We start from the raw sequence: 16,407 nt of genomic DNA on the forward strand, positions 1-16,407 counted from the left end.
GAGCTGGTTGGCTGTCTTGGATGTTTGGGAACCGTCGGCTTGACCTAAGAACACACGAATGGCCACACTGGGTCAAACCAATGGTCTATGTAGCCCAGTATCCGGTCTTTTGACAGTGGCCAATGCCAGATGCTTCAGAACAGGGCAATATTGAGTGATCCATCCCGTTGTCTAGTCCCAGCTTCTGGCAGTCAGAGGTTTAGGGACACCTGGAGCATGGGGTTGCATCCCTGACTATTCGGGCTAATAACCAATGATAGACTTATCCTCCATGAACGTATCTAATATTTTTCTTAACCCAATTATACTATTGACCTTCACAACATCACAAAGACTTGCCTAATTTGTAATGACAGATAAGGCAACTTCCTGGACTAACCTTACTGAATTAGGTTTAAGTCTCTTAGGAGTTCATTGTTTGAAGGACTGATCCTGCACAACAGCTCTTATTGAAGTTGGGAGTGATCTCCGGTAAGCTTATTAGCATGAAGGTAGGTTCTTCCATTGTTTTAATATGTTTTCTCTGTAGCGCTTTTACCTTAATATAAATTTGCTTGCTTAGAAAGAGCTGTGTGGTAACACAACTGTGAGCAATAACTGTCTCTGAGAAGAAGGCAGAGCAGGACTGCTGAGGCAGTCTCACTTGCTGGGTAATTCACAGTGTAGGCAAGGAATAGCGTAGCCTGGAAAAATCCAGGTCTCGAGGGGGAAGAGATATTTCTCTGCCCAAGAGAGGTGATGGATGGGGTGTAGAAGCCTGGGAGCGGGTGCCTTTGCTGGAGCAGAAAGGGGGAATATGGACACAGCTGCCCTGAACAGTGATAAATGTTAAAATCTAGGAGCAGGAAAATAAGTAGCAGCACTGTTTAAGACTCTGCACTGCAATATTATAGACCCAGACAACAGAAACTTTGTACTTTATTCTCATCCTTTCAGTAATTGTTATGTTTAATCATGCTTTATGTTTCACTTGGCACATCCAGGGCAGGGATTTGCACATACCTAAAGCAGCTACCACATTATTAGGTGTTACATAAAGAAATACTTGCTTCACTACGTTAGTCCTATTGGATGATTATTTCCCTATGCACAAACAAAACCAAAATGTCTGCACAAGAAATTGTTGCCAAAGGATATGCGCACTTATTGAAAAGTAAAACACTTTTGGACAGAATCATATTAATAGCTTGGTGCAATATTTAACCCAAATGGTACAATGGCCCCAGCAGTATGGTAAAGATTCTGGCTTTGATTCTCCAGATCACTGGAAGTAGTTAGGCCAAATACACATTTATCTCCAAATGGGCAAGACAAAACTCTGTTTTAATATCTCTCTCCATGAAATAGAAAACCTGATTCCACACCAAACATTCTGCTTATAGGGCTGAGGAAGCTATTTTGGATTTTTCAAAGGGATTTCAGCTCTGAATCAATGGAATGACAGCAGAACTCCTTAAGCTTAGGTATGGCCTCATTGCACAGTGTCATTTTAGCATCCCTGGAGAGAAATCCCAACCAGAAACACTGTGACCTGATCTACACATGGGGCTTTCAGCCCTGCCTACACTCTTGCTTATCTGCTAAGGTGGCTGTGTGACTATTCAGGTGACATTTCTATTGTAACAAAGAAGAGCTGCAGCACACAAGCACCGTCTCTACAGCCAACTGAGCCTCCTGTATGCCAACAATACTACATAAGGTATTTGTTAAGTTTTGCAGACACATACTGGCATTAGTCAGCCTGAGGTAACAATCAGTGCACTATGCTTTAAAGCTGAGAAGTCTGAACACAGAAGAAAGGCATGTTATCCTTGTTCACCAAGGACCACCATAAGCCTCTAGTATGCAGTGTCCTGGATGCCTTACCTCACGGGTTTTAAGTCACTACTTTTAGACTTCAGGTTTGTTGGACACTTCTTTCAAAGAAATTCCAGTCTGACTCAGGAGAATATCAGTATCCCCAGGGAAAATTTTCCTCCTCTGCTGCAAAAGCTCTTCAAAGGCAGGTAACCTGAACTGACCACACTGAAGACTCAAATGCTTATTTTTTCCTCTCCTCACCACACCACAAAGTAGCAGCATTAGATGTCCCTAAAACAACCATTAGCTGAGTGGGGATAGCCATTCTCTTTCCCTGGCATTTGCACCAGCTATGAAAAAGGAATGTTAATGTAGTTATCTTGTTATGTTTTCAGCTCTGTCTCACTCCACATACCAATGAATCAGGTTTACCAAAAGGAATCAGTCGTCTCTCATCCCTGCAGAAGCATTCTGCCCCCCCACTCCCTATTCTCCATAAAAATCTTTTTCAACAAGCTTAGGAAGGTTTGTTACTAATTTATATATAATGCCCAGGTGAACTTAACTTAATAGAGAACATATTGCAGAATCCCTGTGTCAAAGCTTTCACAATCTAATTCATACAGATACAACACCTGGTCTAACAGATCAAATGACGGAGAAGCACAGATGGTCATTGAGGAAAGCAATATATAACAGGAAGGCATTACAAAAGGTGTTCTCATAAAACAGGGGTGGGCAAACTTTTTGGCTCGAGGGCCACATCAGGGTTGCGAAACGGTATGGAGGGCTGGGTAGGGAAAGCTGTGCCTCCCAAAACAGCCTGGCTCCAGCCCCCTATCCATCCCCTCCCACTTCCCGCCCCCCCTCCACCCCGACTGCCCCCCTCAGAACCCCTGACCCATCCAACCCGCCCTGCTCCTTGTCCCCTCACCGCCCTCTCCTGGGACCCCCCGATGCCCTCCCCAAAACCTCTGCCCCATCCAACCGCTCCCTGTCCCCTGACTGCCCCCTGAAAGCCTGGGAGGTGGGTGGGTGCAAGGTGTGCTGCCCGCGCGGCAAGCTGAGACTGCGGTGGAGGGGCCGGGAGTTCAGGGCCAGGCAGCACAGTCCCACAGGCCTTGCCCACCTCAGTCATACACACACAGAAAATTGGGAGATATCCACACATAGTGGGGCACCCAAGGACATTCCTAACCAATCCTGAAGTGGCTCTGTTGGTCCACGTAACATTTGGTATGTAAATATTTGTTTGCTTTCTATAAACAAGTCACCTCTTTGATGCAACAACCTAATGCTCCACAGAAGACAGTTAAGAATATTCTTTCATTCTGTTTTATCTTCAAGAACCACACCACATCTGTTACTATAATACAGCACTTAACCATGGATCTCAATATGGGAGCAGCTCAGCCTTAAGAAGCAAATAGTCTATCAAAACACTTAATGGGCAGCTCGAGGTCTTAACTGAAGCTAAAAAGCTAGCTGAAAGAGTTCAAAGAGAAGTGACATTTCTTAGCACTAGACTATTAAACAATAAGTGGTTTGCATCTGCATCCACATTTTAAACAGTAATCAGTAGGAAAGGAGACTTCCAGAATAAACTGCATTCTGACTACCTCTGATTCTCTAAAAGCTCTCTCAAACCAGATCTTTTCTGAGAGCATTATTCATTTGAAGAATATCAACATATAAACCTGTGCTAAACTGACTGGAGGGCTATGCCCCCAAAAAAGAAACAATGTTGCAGCAGATGCATTTAGAGAAGTCAAGGACAATAACAGAATCAGAACCTTTTGAATGTATCTGACATTGGAGTGATTTAATAGCAGCATATAACTTGGTTGGGGAATGTGGGATTTATACAATGTGGTATATATATGAGAACATACCTCCCCCCAAAATGTATTTGTGAATTTGAATCCCCAAAAATAAGAGTCAGAGCATATATTTCTAGGACAAGTAATAAAAAATTAAATGTGTTGCCAGAGACAAGAATAGCCCAATATCCTACTGTAAATGAAAAATCGGTAAGAGATAGCAACAGGAAACGAAAAGAAGAAACAAAGACAGATCACCAGTTTTCACTACGAGCAAATGCCATAGGAAAGGTACTTGACACTCCCGAGACAGTCTGCCTAACCCACTGTGTTGTAAAAATCAGTTATGATGTCAAATTCCTATTTGGTAGATAACAGAACTAGTTGCGAAGATCAGCAAAGGAAACCTATGGTGTCCTACTCAATGTCAGACTGTGTACTAAGTGTCCATTTAAAGATAATACTTGAATTAGATGTATTCAGCATTTAGAAACAGCTGTTAGTGTATCTCCCCAACAAGATTTGGCTTTAGCACAATCAACTGAAACTGTGTTAATTTCTAAGAGCCCCTCTTAAAGACTAACCTTAGTCTTCTACTAAGCACTGCATATTTTTTACACACACAAATATGCAGTGCTTAGTAGAAGACAATGGAATCCACAGAATGAAAGCCGAAAGGCTCGCTCTTGATTTTTGCAGCCGTTTGTGGGGAAGTTGCCAAATGCAATCATCCAAATATCTATGAAAACAGGAAGACATCTGCTTTGTTGAGAGTCAAGATTAGGCTGCACAGTATCTAACTATGAAAGGCAGTGCAGCCTCCATGGCCAGAAACTTTAAATGCGTCTGCTCAGAGACAGCCTTAATATGTGCTGACTTTCAAAGCTGGAATATTTTAAAAACTTTTTATGATGCTGTTTTTATTCCCCATATGTAACAAAATGTGTCCCAATATTTGATGCTCAAAAGCATTCACCAAGCTGGCAAGCAACAAAATGTTTGTAACACAAAAATTCTGATGTAAAACAAAATGAACATATAACTTCAGAAACATAACAAACATTTATTGCAAGATGCTGTTCAGTCTTCTTGAGAAGAGTACTACATATTCAACAGATTGAATAAAAGTTGAATAAGCATTTCCAATTATACCCGGCTAACAGTTATTTAATATAAAAAATTTCATTTCTCTTCAGCGCCAGAATCCTAAATTTCAAATTGCTGGGAGATTAATACTTTCTATCCCTAACGCACGCACGCGCACACACAAACCCCTTTGTTGTAGCAGTTCTATTCTGTCAAATTAATGTATCTAGATAGCTGTGTATGGAACAATGGAGGATGGGAGAAAGAGGGGATGAGATGGACTGAACTTGCTGGATATAACCGATAAACATTATTATGAAGCAATTCTGGATGAAAGGAGATTAGGATGTAAACAGAAGAGTAGACCAACCGCTGTCTCATTGACCTCTAAGAGCTACCTTAAACAAGAACAAAGCCAAACACAAACTTTCACTGGTAATATGATTTTAGTATGAGCTACACAAGGACCTTTTGGGGCATCGGTCACACACCCACACACAAAAAGACGTGGACAACACTCTGATAAGAGAGCGTTAGCACACGTAAAGCCAGAGAAAATGTATGTACAAGACCTATATATAACACATGAAGAATGAGCAGTGCAACAGGAAATGGACACATTATCGTTTAGTGGGGACCAATTTACACAGAAGGTCAAAGCGGAAGTACTGATACTACAGAAAGAGCTTACTGGCAAAGTGATAAACAATAAGAGCTGGCAGATAGGAAAGCACCACAGCAGGAAGTTGATACATAAAGGTAATTCAGGTAGTATTGTAAACTAAATGAAATAATGTTAATTAAACCAGTTATTTAAAGTGTTATAGGTTAATGTGGTTTGAAAGTATAGTTTGCCTGTTTTATTTAGTCCAAACACAGATTTGGGGAAGAGAAATTGTATATCAACTACAGTTAAGCCGTAGTCAAAACATAATATTACTCCTCAGGGAATTCTGCACCAAAAATTTAAAAATACTGTGCCAAAAAAATAAAAATTATGCGCACAATATGTTAAAATTCTACAAATTTTATTTGTCAATAAATAAATGTGGCTCCAGCATAGCAGTGGGGAGCACAAGCCACCGGTTGCACTGAAGTGGGAGATCACCCTAAACCCCCACCTCCCCTGGTACAGGGACTCGACAGCGAGGCTGCAGCCAACCCTGACACAGTGCAAGGGCTGGGTCTCACCCAGAAACACCCCAGGATCCTGACCCTCTGCACCAGGCACACCAGGTGTTGGTGGGCAGGCTCAGCTCAGCAGGATCCAAGTGTGGAGGGGCTTAGTGTGGGGCAATCTGGGTGCAGGCAGCTCAGTGGGGGATCTGGATGCACAGGGGCTCATTGGGAGTTCCAAGTGCAGGGGCAATGGGACTCTTCAGGGGATCCAGGTGGAGGTGGCTGGGGCTCAGCGGGGGGGGGGGTGTCTGGGTGTGAGGAGATGGGGTTCAGCGGGGGGGTTGGGTGCTGGGGGCTCAGTGGGGAGGTCTGGGTGCTGGGTGAGTGGGCTTGATGGGGTGGGGGGTCCAGGTGCAGCTGGTTGGGCCTCAGTGGGGTGGGGGTCTGGGTGAAGGGGGGCTGATCGGGGGTCCAGATGTAGGCAGATAGGGCTTGTCAGAGTGAGGGTTTGATGCGTTAATGGGGAAACCCCAGCTCCTGCCAAGGGGACACCACATGCCGGGCTCCTGCTTCACCCCACGATTCCCCTATCCCGTTTTCTTCCCCATCTCATCCCTCTCCCGCACTGCCCCATGCCCCTCCCTTCACTCCCACATTTCCCCCACCCCCACAGCCAGCACTCACTGTTTAACAGAAAACAGGAAGGCTCCCAGCACACAAAACGGGAGCTCGACTGGCACTAGGACCCAGGAGGCAGCATTCAGCTGCAAAGTCAGTGGAGTGGAGATATGGCTCGCTTCTGTTTAGGGGGGCAATCCCTACCAAAAAACTGCACCCATGATCATTTCCCGTCCCCCACACAGTTTCCCTTTGCTTACCTGCTGTTTTCTGCAGGGAAGCACAGGAATTCTGCAGGGAGAAGTGGCGTTTTCTGCAGCATGCAGTCCCACAGAATTCTCCCCGAGCGGCATAAGCTAAACAGGAAGACTGTTACTCAACCTCTTCCACTGTTAAAGAAAACTGCTTGACTCACCTCAAACTGATGGAAGTTGTGCACCAACACCAGAACAGCCAGCACTGCTAGGCTCATGCAGAAAACCTGTAGTCTACAGAAACTGGGCCACATTGTCCACTCATGTCTTTCTCAACCATGTTAGTTGCCGTCATGATTTCCATATCCCACAGGCACCAATGTCATCGTGTTTCAGTATTACACAAGAGATTCAGTTGACTTCTACTTCATTAGTCTCTTCCTGTGAATGCATTTACAAGGATTTTACTAAGTCCCTAGATATATTCGAGAATGTTGGGTTTAACATTGAATTAGGAATGTCTAAACGCTGAACCAAGGAGAAAGGGAAAAATAGACTAGATAATATATTTTTATGGCACTATTATTTTACCTAGACAATACTCACAGTTACATTACTAAGTTACGCCCTTCAGTGTTTAGACTCACCATCTTACCATAAAATCAAACATGGCCACCTATACTTAATAGCATCACCCATAGAAGAGCGTTGCACGATCTCTTGCCTGTAACTAACAATAGAAATTGTACTCATAATGTAGGTTGACTCCAAAGCCACAATCCATCCCAAAGGGGCCAAACTTTCAGCAGTGACTGGTGACTTAGGTTATCTCCATTTCTAGATGTCCAATCTGAGACACCTTCATAGGACCTGATTTGCACAGGGCAGGTGTTCAGCACTTTCTGAAAATCAGGCTCCTTTAAAGGTATCTCAGATTGGGGCACCAAATGATTACTAGTCTTCTTCAAATCCGGGACAGACTGACCAAGACAGACTGCTGCTCCAATCTTTCATCTATTTTCAAACAAAATTCCCCCCCAACTCTGCCAGAGTCCAGGATCGGAACCTACATATTTCCCCATACAAACATTGCAAGTTAGTTTTTCCCCCAAACATAAAGGCAACTATAAAAGCTGATAATTAGACAAGTGTCATCTGTATTAATCAGAACTTCTTGTCTTAGCATTAACTGAAAATTTATGAAACAAAGTACACCATTTTTTTTTATGTTAAGCTGCACCATCTTTTAAGTTTCTATATGAGAGACACAGTCTCCATTCACAGGGACATGAAAAAAGATAGAAAGATGTTTAAGGGGTGCACTGAAGATCAGGGAGGATTATTTTTATAACCAATTACTATGAATATTTCTTTTATAATAGTTCTTTTAAGGTTAAACAACATAGACACTTACCTTTTATGAAATGTAAAGAGCTTCCTCAATGTTGTTAGATTTTTTTAAAAATGTTATAGGGGCAGGGATTTATCCACAATTGTTGACAAAATGCTCACAGCCTGACGCATCCTCAGTTTTACATCATTCTTTCTCCTTTGGGATTAATTTTGGGAGTCATTTTTGCATACAAGTTCACCATTCCTGTAGTGCAACTTGACACTTGAAAACAGAGAGTAGTCATTAAAAAAAGAGGAGTCAAAAGACATTAGCTTCTTAAAATAAAATATTCTCAGTGCAATTTGACTAGTATAAACAACCACAAAGTATCTCAATAGAGTTATACGATTAGATCAACTTTGATTGAGAAGTCAGACTATTTGTTAAAAATTTAAGTGAAGGATGCTTAAATTGAAGATTGCATGCTAAACTGGATAACAGCTGTACAGTTACGGTTTTTAAATAAGTCACTACATGCACATAGAATAAAAGATTCCTGATTATATCGGTAATATTCTGTAATAATAAAATAGAATGCACATGGAATTGCTTTACAAGCACTCCTATCGAGATTATACTTCAACTGCTTTCCAAAGAGATTACAGAGATCACACTATATTTTTGATTGATGAACTATGACTGCCAGGGCAAAGTATCCATTTAAAAAAAAGGTTTTAATAAAGTTTTAATGACTGAACATACAAAAAGCTGCAGCTTTGTTAGAACTATCTTTACAGTAATCTGAAAAACCAGAGCTCAAGAGTCAACTGCAGTACAATACAATAATTGCACTGTTTTTACAGCAACAAGAAAATCTGGTTTGCATATTTAAATCAAATTACAGCACCTGCTCTCTGCACTCTGACATGCTTTCAGTGCAGTAACAAAAAGCAATTTAAATGGACATGGGCAAAAAAAGACTCCAAGCTACACCCCATAATTTGTTTAAAAGTAAATATTGTGCAACATTCCTGAAGGATGCTTTCTATATATTTTCTAAACAAAACAAAGAGACACTTGATTGTTTTGATCCTGAAATCTTTTTTAAAAATACAAAGGTATAATACACATACTAGTATAATTGAAATGGCAGGCAAACACAAATGATAGTCATACAATAAATTGATAAGAGATTTATGATTCAATGTATTTATCAAGCACCTTTGAGTGTATTCTTCCATCCCAACCATCTGAGAAACTTTAATGGACTGCTCTAAAAAAAAAAAAGTCTCCTAAAGAAATGTCCTCCCAACAAATTCTGACTAGACTCTTCTCCCCCTGACCCAAGTTATCGCCATTTGAGGTCCAATACAGTTAACGTTCAACCCTGGGCCAATGATGGCTTTTCTATGCATAAAGACATGCTTAAGGTCCCATGTCTTTTGCCATTAGAGGGATAGAAACAAATGCATTATTATACCATGGAAAAGAGGATATTTCCAACATTCTGATGGATGAAGAAGTACCCACTTCCAGTCGTTAAAGAGCCCACGTTTTGGTTCCTTGCAATGAGCTTTTTTTCAGGGAAGCATGACAGCTTTCACAAATATGACTCAGCTAGTGTCTAATCTCATTTTATAAGGACACGGTCCATATGTGCAGTGGGTGTGAACTGGAAGAAGGAGCCACTGCTGCTACCAATTTAATTAGGGCTTCAAGATTTATCTTCTTTTTTATCCCACTCATCATTCCCGGAGCAAGCATATAAATTCATTGCTATAAGGATACACAGGCGAATTTGCATACATCTTGTGTGCTGGTAGGTTTCCTCATTTGCACACAGAATAAAACCCTTCAAGAGGCTGCAAGTAAATTTCAACATCTGCAGTAGCTGGAAGCACCTTGCAGAGGAAACTGGGATGAAACTGACAGGTACTCAAGTGCACCTGCTAAAACGCATAGGCTTATAAATGGCAAGTCTGAGCTGAGCAAGAGCTGAACTGCAGAAGTGGATACAGACCCAGACCCTAGACACACACTCCAACCCCACAGACCCAGTGCCAGGTTTACAATCGCATCAGTGGCTCTTTGGAGCCGGGCCCAGGCTCAGAAGGGGCCCCAGCCTACTCCACTTGCACTGTACCCCGAGACCCCGATCCTCCCCCTGCCTACCACTTGCTCCTCTCGGCCTGCCTGCTGGCCGAGGGCTCCTCTACTCCCCTGGCCCACCCCCCTGCTCCTCACTGCCCCCTGGCAGGACCCCAGTGCACCTCTGGCTCCAGACCTGTGGGGCCCCGCCTGTCTCCTCGGAGATGAACTGCCTGGGACTGGTGCAGAAGCCTGGCCAATCTCAGCCTGGGGAAGCTGATGGGGTGGGGAGGGGGGGACGCGCTTGGCTGGGCCCCTCCAGGCAAGTGCATCTTGAGGGAGCCCGGCCAGGGCAGGCCTTGGCCGGCTGATCACACCACTCCTGAAGGGACGGAGCAATTCCTGGCCTTGGGACCAGCCCTGGCTGCGCTGCCTGCTCAGCCCAGCAGACACAGTCACCTCCCAGCAGGGCAGGGGAGTGCAGCCAGGAGGCAGGGCATGGGGTCTCGGGGTTTGCTGGGCTGTGAGGGGGCAAGGAAGATGTATGTATTGGGGCAATATAGGGGTTCTGTGCTGGGCAGTTGTGGTGGGGCTGTAGGTAGGGGAGGTGTTGTGCAGGGTACTGTACATTTCTGGGGGAGCACTGGACATAGTGGGTCCAGCGGGGCTCTAGTCACAGGAAGTCCAGGGGTGTTGGGCAGTGGGTCTGTGGCATGGGCCTGTCCCCCTGAGGGGAAGGGGCATGCTGGCATCACAGGGCCACTGTGCATCTGGCAACTGCCAGTTGGAAATAGTGCCCTCACACTGGGCTGGGCAGAGCGGGGCCGCCCTTGCCATGCCCCTTTGCCTTTGGCTGGCCCCTCGGTCTGGGGGCTGACCTCCCCGCACCATGCTCCACTGCCTCAATGGGGGCCCACAAATATGTTTGGCGCCAGGCCCACAAAAGGTTAATCTGGCCCTGCACAAACCCCACTCACTCCAGCACCCTGGTACCTCATCATGCACCCTACCAGCTCACCCACTGTCACCCCTTGTCTCCCCACCTCTCCTAAACCCCACTCCTAGCCACGCACCCAGACCCCACTCCAGCCCCCGCCAGCCCAGCGCTAGTCTCCCCCAAGACGGCCCGCCAGGCCCAACACCAGCCCCCCTGAACCCCACTAGCCCAGTCCGCCTAAGCCCTGAAGCCACCTCTACATCCCCCCTCCGAGCACGCCGGGGGGGGGGGGGGTGGGGGGGACTTCCTAGAGCCTCCGCCGCAAGGGGAGGCTGCACTGGACCCTTGCCCCGCTCGCTCGCTCACCGGCTCCAGGGGTCCCAGCCAGCGCCGTCCCCGCCCGACTCCCAGCGCTCCACGGCCCGCGCCCCGCCCCCGCGCGGCGGAACAAACACTGGCTGGCGCCGGCCGGAGGCGGGAACTGGGCGGGACTGACCCTGGGAAGGAGGTGGCTGCGGAAAGCGCGTCAGCAGCCCTGCCCCCACCTATCCCCTATTACACCGCACCACGCAGCCCCCCTGCAGCTTGGGCAGAGCCCGGCGCGCCCCTCCTGCACAGCAGCCCCCGGCCCCACCGCAGCGAGCTCCCGCCCGCCCGCATCGCTCCGCCTCCCCGGCGCACGGTGCCGACAGCTCCTGAGCGTTGCACGGGCCTGGCTGTAGTCGTTTTCCAATGAGGCGTGCGCAGGCTGCCTGTGGGCTCGCTATGGCTGCCTCTACCCTGGCATCGTCTCCCCTCGGCTTCGTGCACCTGTCCCCCTCCACTTGCGTCCTGCACGGGACGTCCCCTTTCCGCTACATTGCATTCTTCATAGCCCCTGGCTTCTAGTGCTGGCTGCGGCTGCCCTTCCTTCAAGGGGTCTCCAACAGCCACACCAAGCGCTTTTCAGGGGCTCTGGAAAGCGGTTTCTGTCACAAGAAGAAAAGGAGTACTTGTGGCACCTTAGAGACTAACCAATTTATTTGAGCATGAGCTTTCGTGAGCTACAGCTCACTTCATCAGATGCATACCGTGGAAACTGCAGCAGACTTTATATATACACAGAGAATATGAAACAATACCTCCTCCCACCCCACTGTCCTGCTGGTAATAGCTTATCTAAAGTGATCATCAGGTTAGGCCATTTCCAGCACAAATCCAGGTTTTCTCACCCTCCACCCCCCCTATTACCAGCAGGACAGTGGGGTGGGAGGAGGTATTGTTTCATATTCTCTGTGTATATATAAAGTCTGCTGCAGTTTCCACGGTATGCATCTGATGAAGTGAGCTGTAGCTCACGAAAGCTCATGCTCAAATAAATTGGTTAGTCTCTAAGGTGCCACAAGTACTCCTTTTCTTTTTGCGAATACAGACTAACACGGCTGTTACTCTGAAATCTGTCACAAGAGCGTAGGCTGGACCAGAGATCCAACACTGACATCTGCCGCTACGTGCAGCCCTGTAGTCCCTTCGGATTTCTTTCAATCTCAACTAGGAATAAAAACAAGCCCGTTTCTGGACCCTGCAGAGCTGCTTCGTGTATTTCTTTCCCATAAGTTTCTGTGCTGCGAATTCAACTACAGTGAAATACGCAGATGCAACAGAAACTGGGTATCCTTATGACGTTTAGCTAACAAACATCCTCACTTGTAGTTCCAAATTTTCAAAGTGACCTCGGGAGAGGGGAGGGGGCTGTAACTCAGGCAGGAAGATTTGGTAAATAGGAATTCCTACATGCTAGAATAGAAAATAAGGGACCCAGATATATAACAGGAGAGGAATGTAAGTAAACAGCTAAAACCATCCTCTTAAGGCAAGTTAATTTTAACTTTTCTATCTCCCTTGTAGTCTCATTCAATTATTTTTTCATTTAATAACCAAGCAGGAGCTGAAGTCTCTGGGTCAGATTTTCGAAAGAGCTCAAAGCCACAGTTTCAGGTTCTCAGCATTCACAATTTAGGCCAGATTCTCCAAAACTGTTCAGCATTCAGTAGCTGCCATTCTGACACTTGAAAACTTGGCCATAAGAATCAATGTGAGGAATTATTTTAAAAACAGCCATTTATTTAGGTGCCTAAATGAGAGCTAAACTCTTCTGAAAATCTGACTGCAACTGAGAATGCTGAACACTTTTTGAAAATTTGGCCTTGTGAGAGAATTACAAAAGAGAACCACAATATGAGAACATTTGAGAGCCACCAACCCATTGTGGCAAAGAGTCCGGTGGCACCTTATAGACTAACATACGTATTGGAGCATAAGCTTTCGTGGGTGAATACCCACTTGTCAGATGCATGTAGTAGAAATTTCCAGAGGCAGGTATAAATATGCAAGCAAGAATCAGGCTAGGGATAACGAGGTTAGTTCAATCAGGGAGGATGAGCCCCTCTTCTAGCAGTTGAGGTGTGAACACCGAGGGAGGAGAAACTGCTTTTGTAGTTGGCCAGCCATTCACAGTCTTTGTTTAATCCTGAGCTGATGGTGTCAAATTTGCAAATGAACTGAAGCTCAGCAAAAAGAAAAGGAGTACTTGTGGCACCTTAGAGACTAACCAATTTATTTGAGCATAAGCTTTCGTGAGGTACAGCTCACTTTATCGGATGCATCAGTTTCTCTTTGAAGTCTGGTCCTGATGTTTTTTTTGCTGCAGGATGCTACTACCTTTAAATCTGCTATTGTGTGTCCAGGGAGGTTGAAGGATTCTCCTACAGGTTTTTGTATATTGCCATTCCTAATATCTGATTTGTGTCCATTTATCCTTTTACATAGGGACTGTCTAGTTTGGCCAATGTACATAGCAGAGGGACATGGCTGGCACATGGTGCCATATATTACATTGGAGGACGTGCAGGTGACCCCGTTCTGCTGTCCTCAGCATCCATTTCCTGTTGATGTGGCAATGTAAACAAACACTTCTTTCTCCACCCAAGAAAGCATTTTTATTATTAATTTCCACACATCCTGTTTTTTTTCCTATAATGAGCATGTTCCTATAATGAGCATGTTCAGCTTACAATGTGTAACCACACCAGAATAAACTGAGGGAAGCAACGCTCGCAGTAAAGTTAAACCATAAAAAACAAGGTAGAGACAACAGAGAATGGAGATTCAATTTTGAAAGGGAGAGTTGGCAAGATGTAGCAATACCAGAAGGCTGATGCAGATAAGAAAGATCTCACACCAAAAATGATGAAATGTGGAATGAGGTGTAGAACAGGAGATACATGTTGATTTAATCTGAAAAGAGGTCTATTTTTGTTCTCTATCTTAGGATCTAATTATTATTATATAGCAATGGAGTTGTACACAGGGCTGCCCAGAAGGGAGGGGGGGGGGCAAATGGGGCAATTTGCCCCAGGCCCCGCAGCGGCCCCCACGAGCATTTTCAGGGGCCCCCACGAGACCCCGCTGCTGAAGACCCCAGGCCCCTGAATCCTCTGGGAAGCCCTGCTTGTACATAGAACTTTACACAAAATTAGAGATCCTTATTGTTATGATTAAATCTTGTTAGATTCTCTATAGGTTTGGTGTTAGAGATTTAGCTAAGAGAGTTTAGGGGAAGATTTGAAACGGATTTCACAGCAGATGAGGTCAAGAAGTATAAATCAGGGATGGGGCTAATGTGATGATTCATCACGGAGAGACACAAAAGATCAATATTAAGCATCTTTCAAGCCATGTTGCTTTTGTAAGTTGTTCTACCGATTCAGCCTTTGGATACTAGATTGCCACTGTCAGAAGCCTGGATACTGAGCTAGATAGACCTCTTGTCTGACCCATTATGGCCACACTTATGACTTATTAAAGTCTATTATATCACGAAAGCACAATGCTTGCAGTCACTATGACATCTCACTACCCAGTGATCATTCATGTAGCATTTATCAATTTATTCTAAACTGTCTAAAATATTAGATTTATAGGAATGTATTATGTTTTTCTCCAAAAAAAAAGGACATATAAAGAGGCTGTCTTGTGCCTAGTGAGGACGTAAAGGTTAGAGAGCACAAACCTGCAACTATTATTCATGTGACTAGTCACTAGATCGTGAACATGTTAGGACAAGGCCTGTATTTTATGTATTTGTACAGATATGCTCAACAGGGCCTTGATCCTAATTAGGGCTTTTTGATGCTATCTCAGTACAAATAAATAAGTGATTGGGGCAACTCATGTATGTAAGGATGCATGTTAACAACTTCCCCACCTCACACACATGTACACACTCTCCTATCTTTCCTTGCACAGATCCTGGTTTTGTGCAGGGCACCAATGGAAGTACTCCCTCTCCCTGCATGCTTTTTCATGGACAGAGGTTGATCCCTGTAAAGGGGGCATATGATAGGAGGCTGGGCTTACCGCTGGTGTCCGTTCCAGGGTGCAGTTATGATTTTTTTTTAAGTACAGGTTTTTCTGCTCCTGCCAGCTTGCCCCCACACCTACTGGCATGACCTTACATGTATGGGGCACATAGAGTCCTGCTTAACCATTTTTCTCTACAAAGTGTTATCCCCCATACAGCATGACCTGACACACAGTGTACTTGTGAGGTCATGCCATGTGAATGATGCCTTTTTGTTTCTGTATAATGCTGAAATGGCAGTCCACCACATTCAGGCCCCACTTTACCCGGTGCCTTTCTTCAGCATCTTCTCTGATAACATGACAGCCAGCCTTTAGGTGGATGACAAATCAGCCCTCAGGCCAGGTTACCAATTTGGTTCACCCCCTTCCAGCCTAATGAAGTCCAAAGTGATACAAAGAATCCCACATCCTCATAATAGGAAGGGTCTGCAGCCCACCTTTGGACCCTGATGGGTGGCTTGCCCTCAGCTTGGGGCTCTGGATGTCTCTATTCTTTCCTCATTCCTGAGAGGAAGGGTCAAAAAGACAAACATTGTTCAAGAGCTTTGGGGAGAAGTCTATCCTCCTACCCTGCCTGCACCCTTTTGAGTTATCTGGCTCCCACTTAAGCTCCTTCCTCCACCTGGAGCACACCGGGGACGGGGGAAGAGCTGGGTGTGACAGCCTTTATCCTTTCCTCCCCCTTCGGCCTTTTGCCCCACCCCCAGGCCAGATTGGGCTACAGCAGGACAGAGCAGCTGTGCAGACAGGCAGCCAATCAGCCCATCAGAGAGGGCCTGCGGGGAGCCAATCATGGCTGAGCAAGAGGCAACCAATCAGGGCCAGGCTAGGCCCTATATAAAGGCTGCCCAGGCGAAAGGCAGGCTGTATCTGCCAGGCCTTTGGAGGGTGAAAGTCTGTCTTCTGTGTGAGGAGACTAGCACTAGGAACAATGCAGTACTGGTTAGGTCAGGGAAGCAGAAGGGAACTCTAGCCTGGTACCTGCTAGGCTGCGAGGAAAGGGCCTAG

At 45.5% G+C, this 16,407-nt stretch overlaps 1 protein-coding gene across 5 annotated transcripts in view; it reads right to left on the reverse strand.

The window, feature by feature from the left end:
- The window catches only part of NXPE3 (neurexophilin and PC-esterase domain family member 3), a 28,608-nt gene extending 17,131 nt beyond the window's left edge, over positions 1-11,477 (reverse strand). The window contains exons 1-4 of one of the 5 annotated variants that reach the window (XM_077821269.1): positions 11,362-11,376; positions 9,192-9,243; positions 8,052-8,252; positions 6,859-7,078 (exon numbers count right to left, since the gene is read on the reverse strand). In XM_077821269.1, the coding sequence (XP_077677395.1) occupies positions 6,859-6,951 (93 nt within the window). In that variant the 5' untranslated portion in view covers positions 6,952-7,078; positions 8,052-8,252; positions 9,192-9,243; positions 11,362-11,376. Of the gene's footprint in view, positions 1-6,703; positions 6,768-6,858; positions 7,079-8,051; positions 8,404-9,191; positions 9,244-9,450; positions 9,696-11,361 lie in introns of those variants that run through there. The other 4 variants (XM_077821254.1, XM_077821277.1, XM_077821262.1 and 1 more) reach the window with 4 other exon arrangements.
- Positions 11,478-16,407: the final 4,930 nt, after the last annotated feature.

The sequence above is a fragment of the Eretmochelys imbricata genome, chromosome 1 (genome assembly GCF_965152235.1).
Source record: "Eretmochelys imbricata isolate rEreImb1 chromosome 1, rEreImb1.hap1, whole genome shotgun sequence".
NCBI classification, from domain to species: domain Eukaryota; kingdom Metazoa; phylum Chordata; order Testudines; family Cheloniidae; genus Eretmochelys; species Eretmochelys imbricata.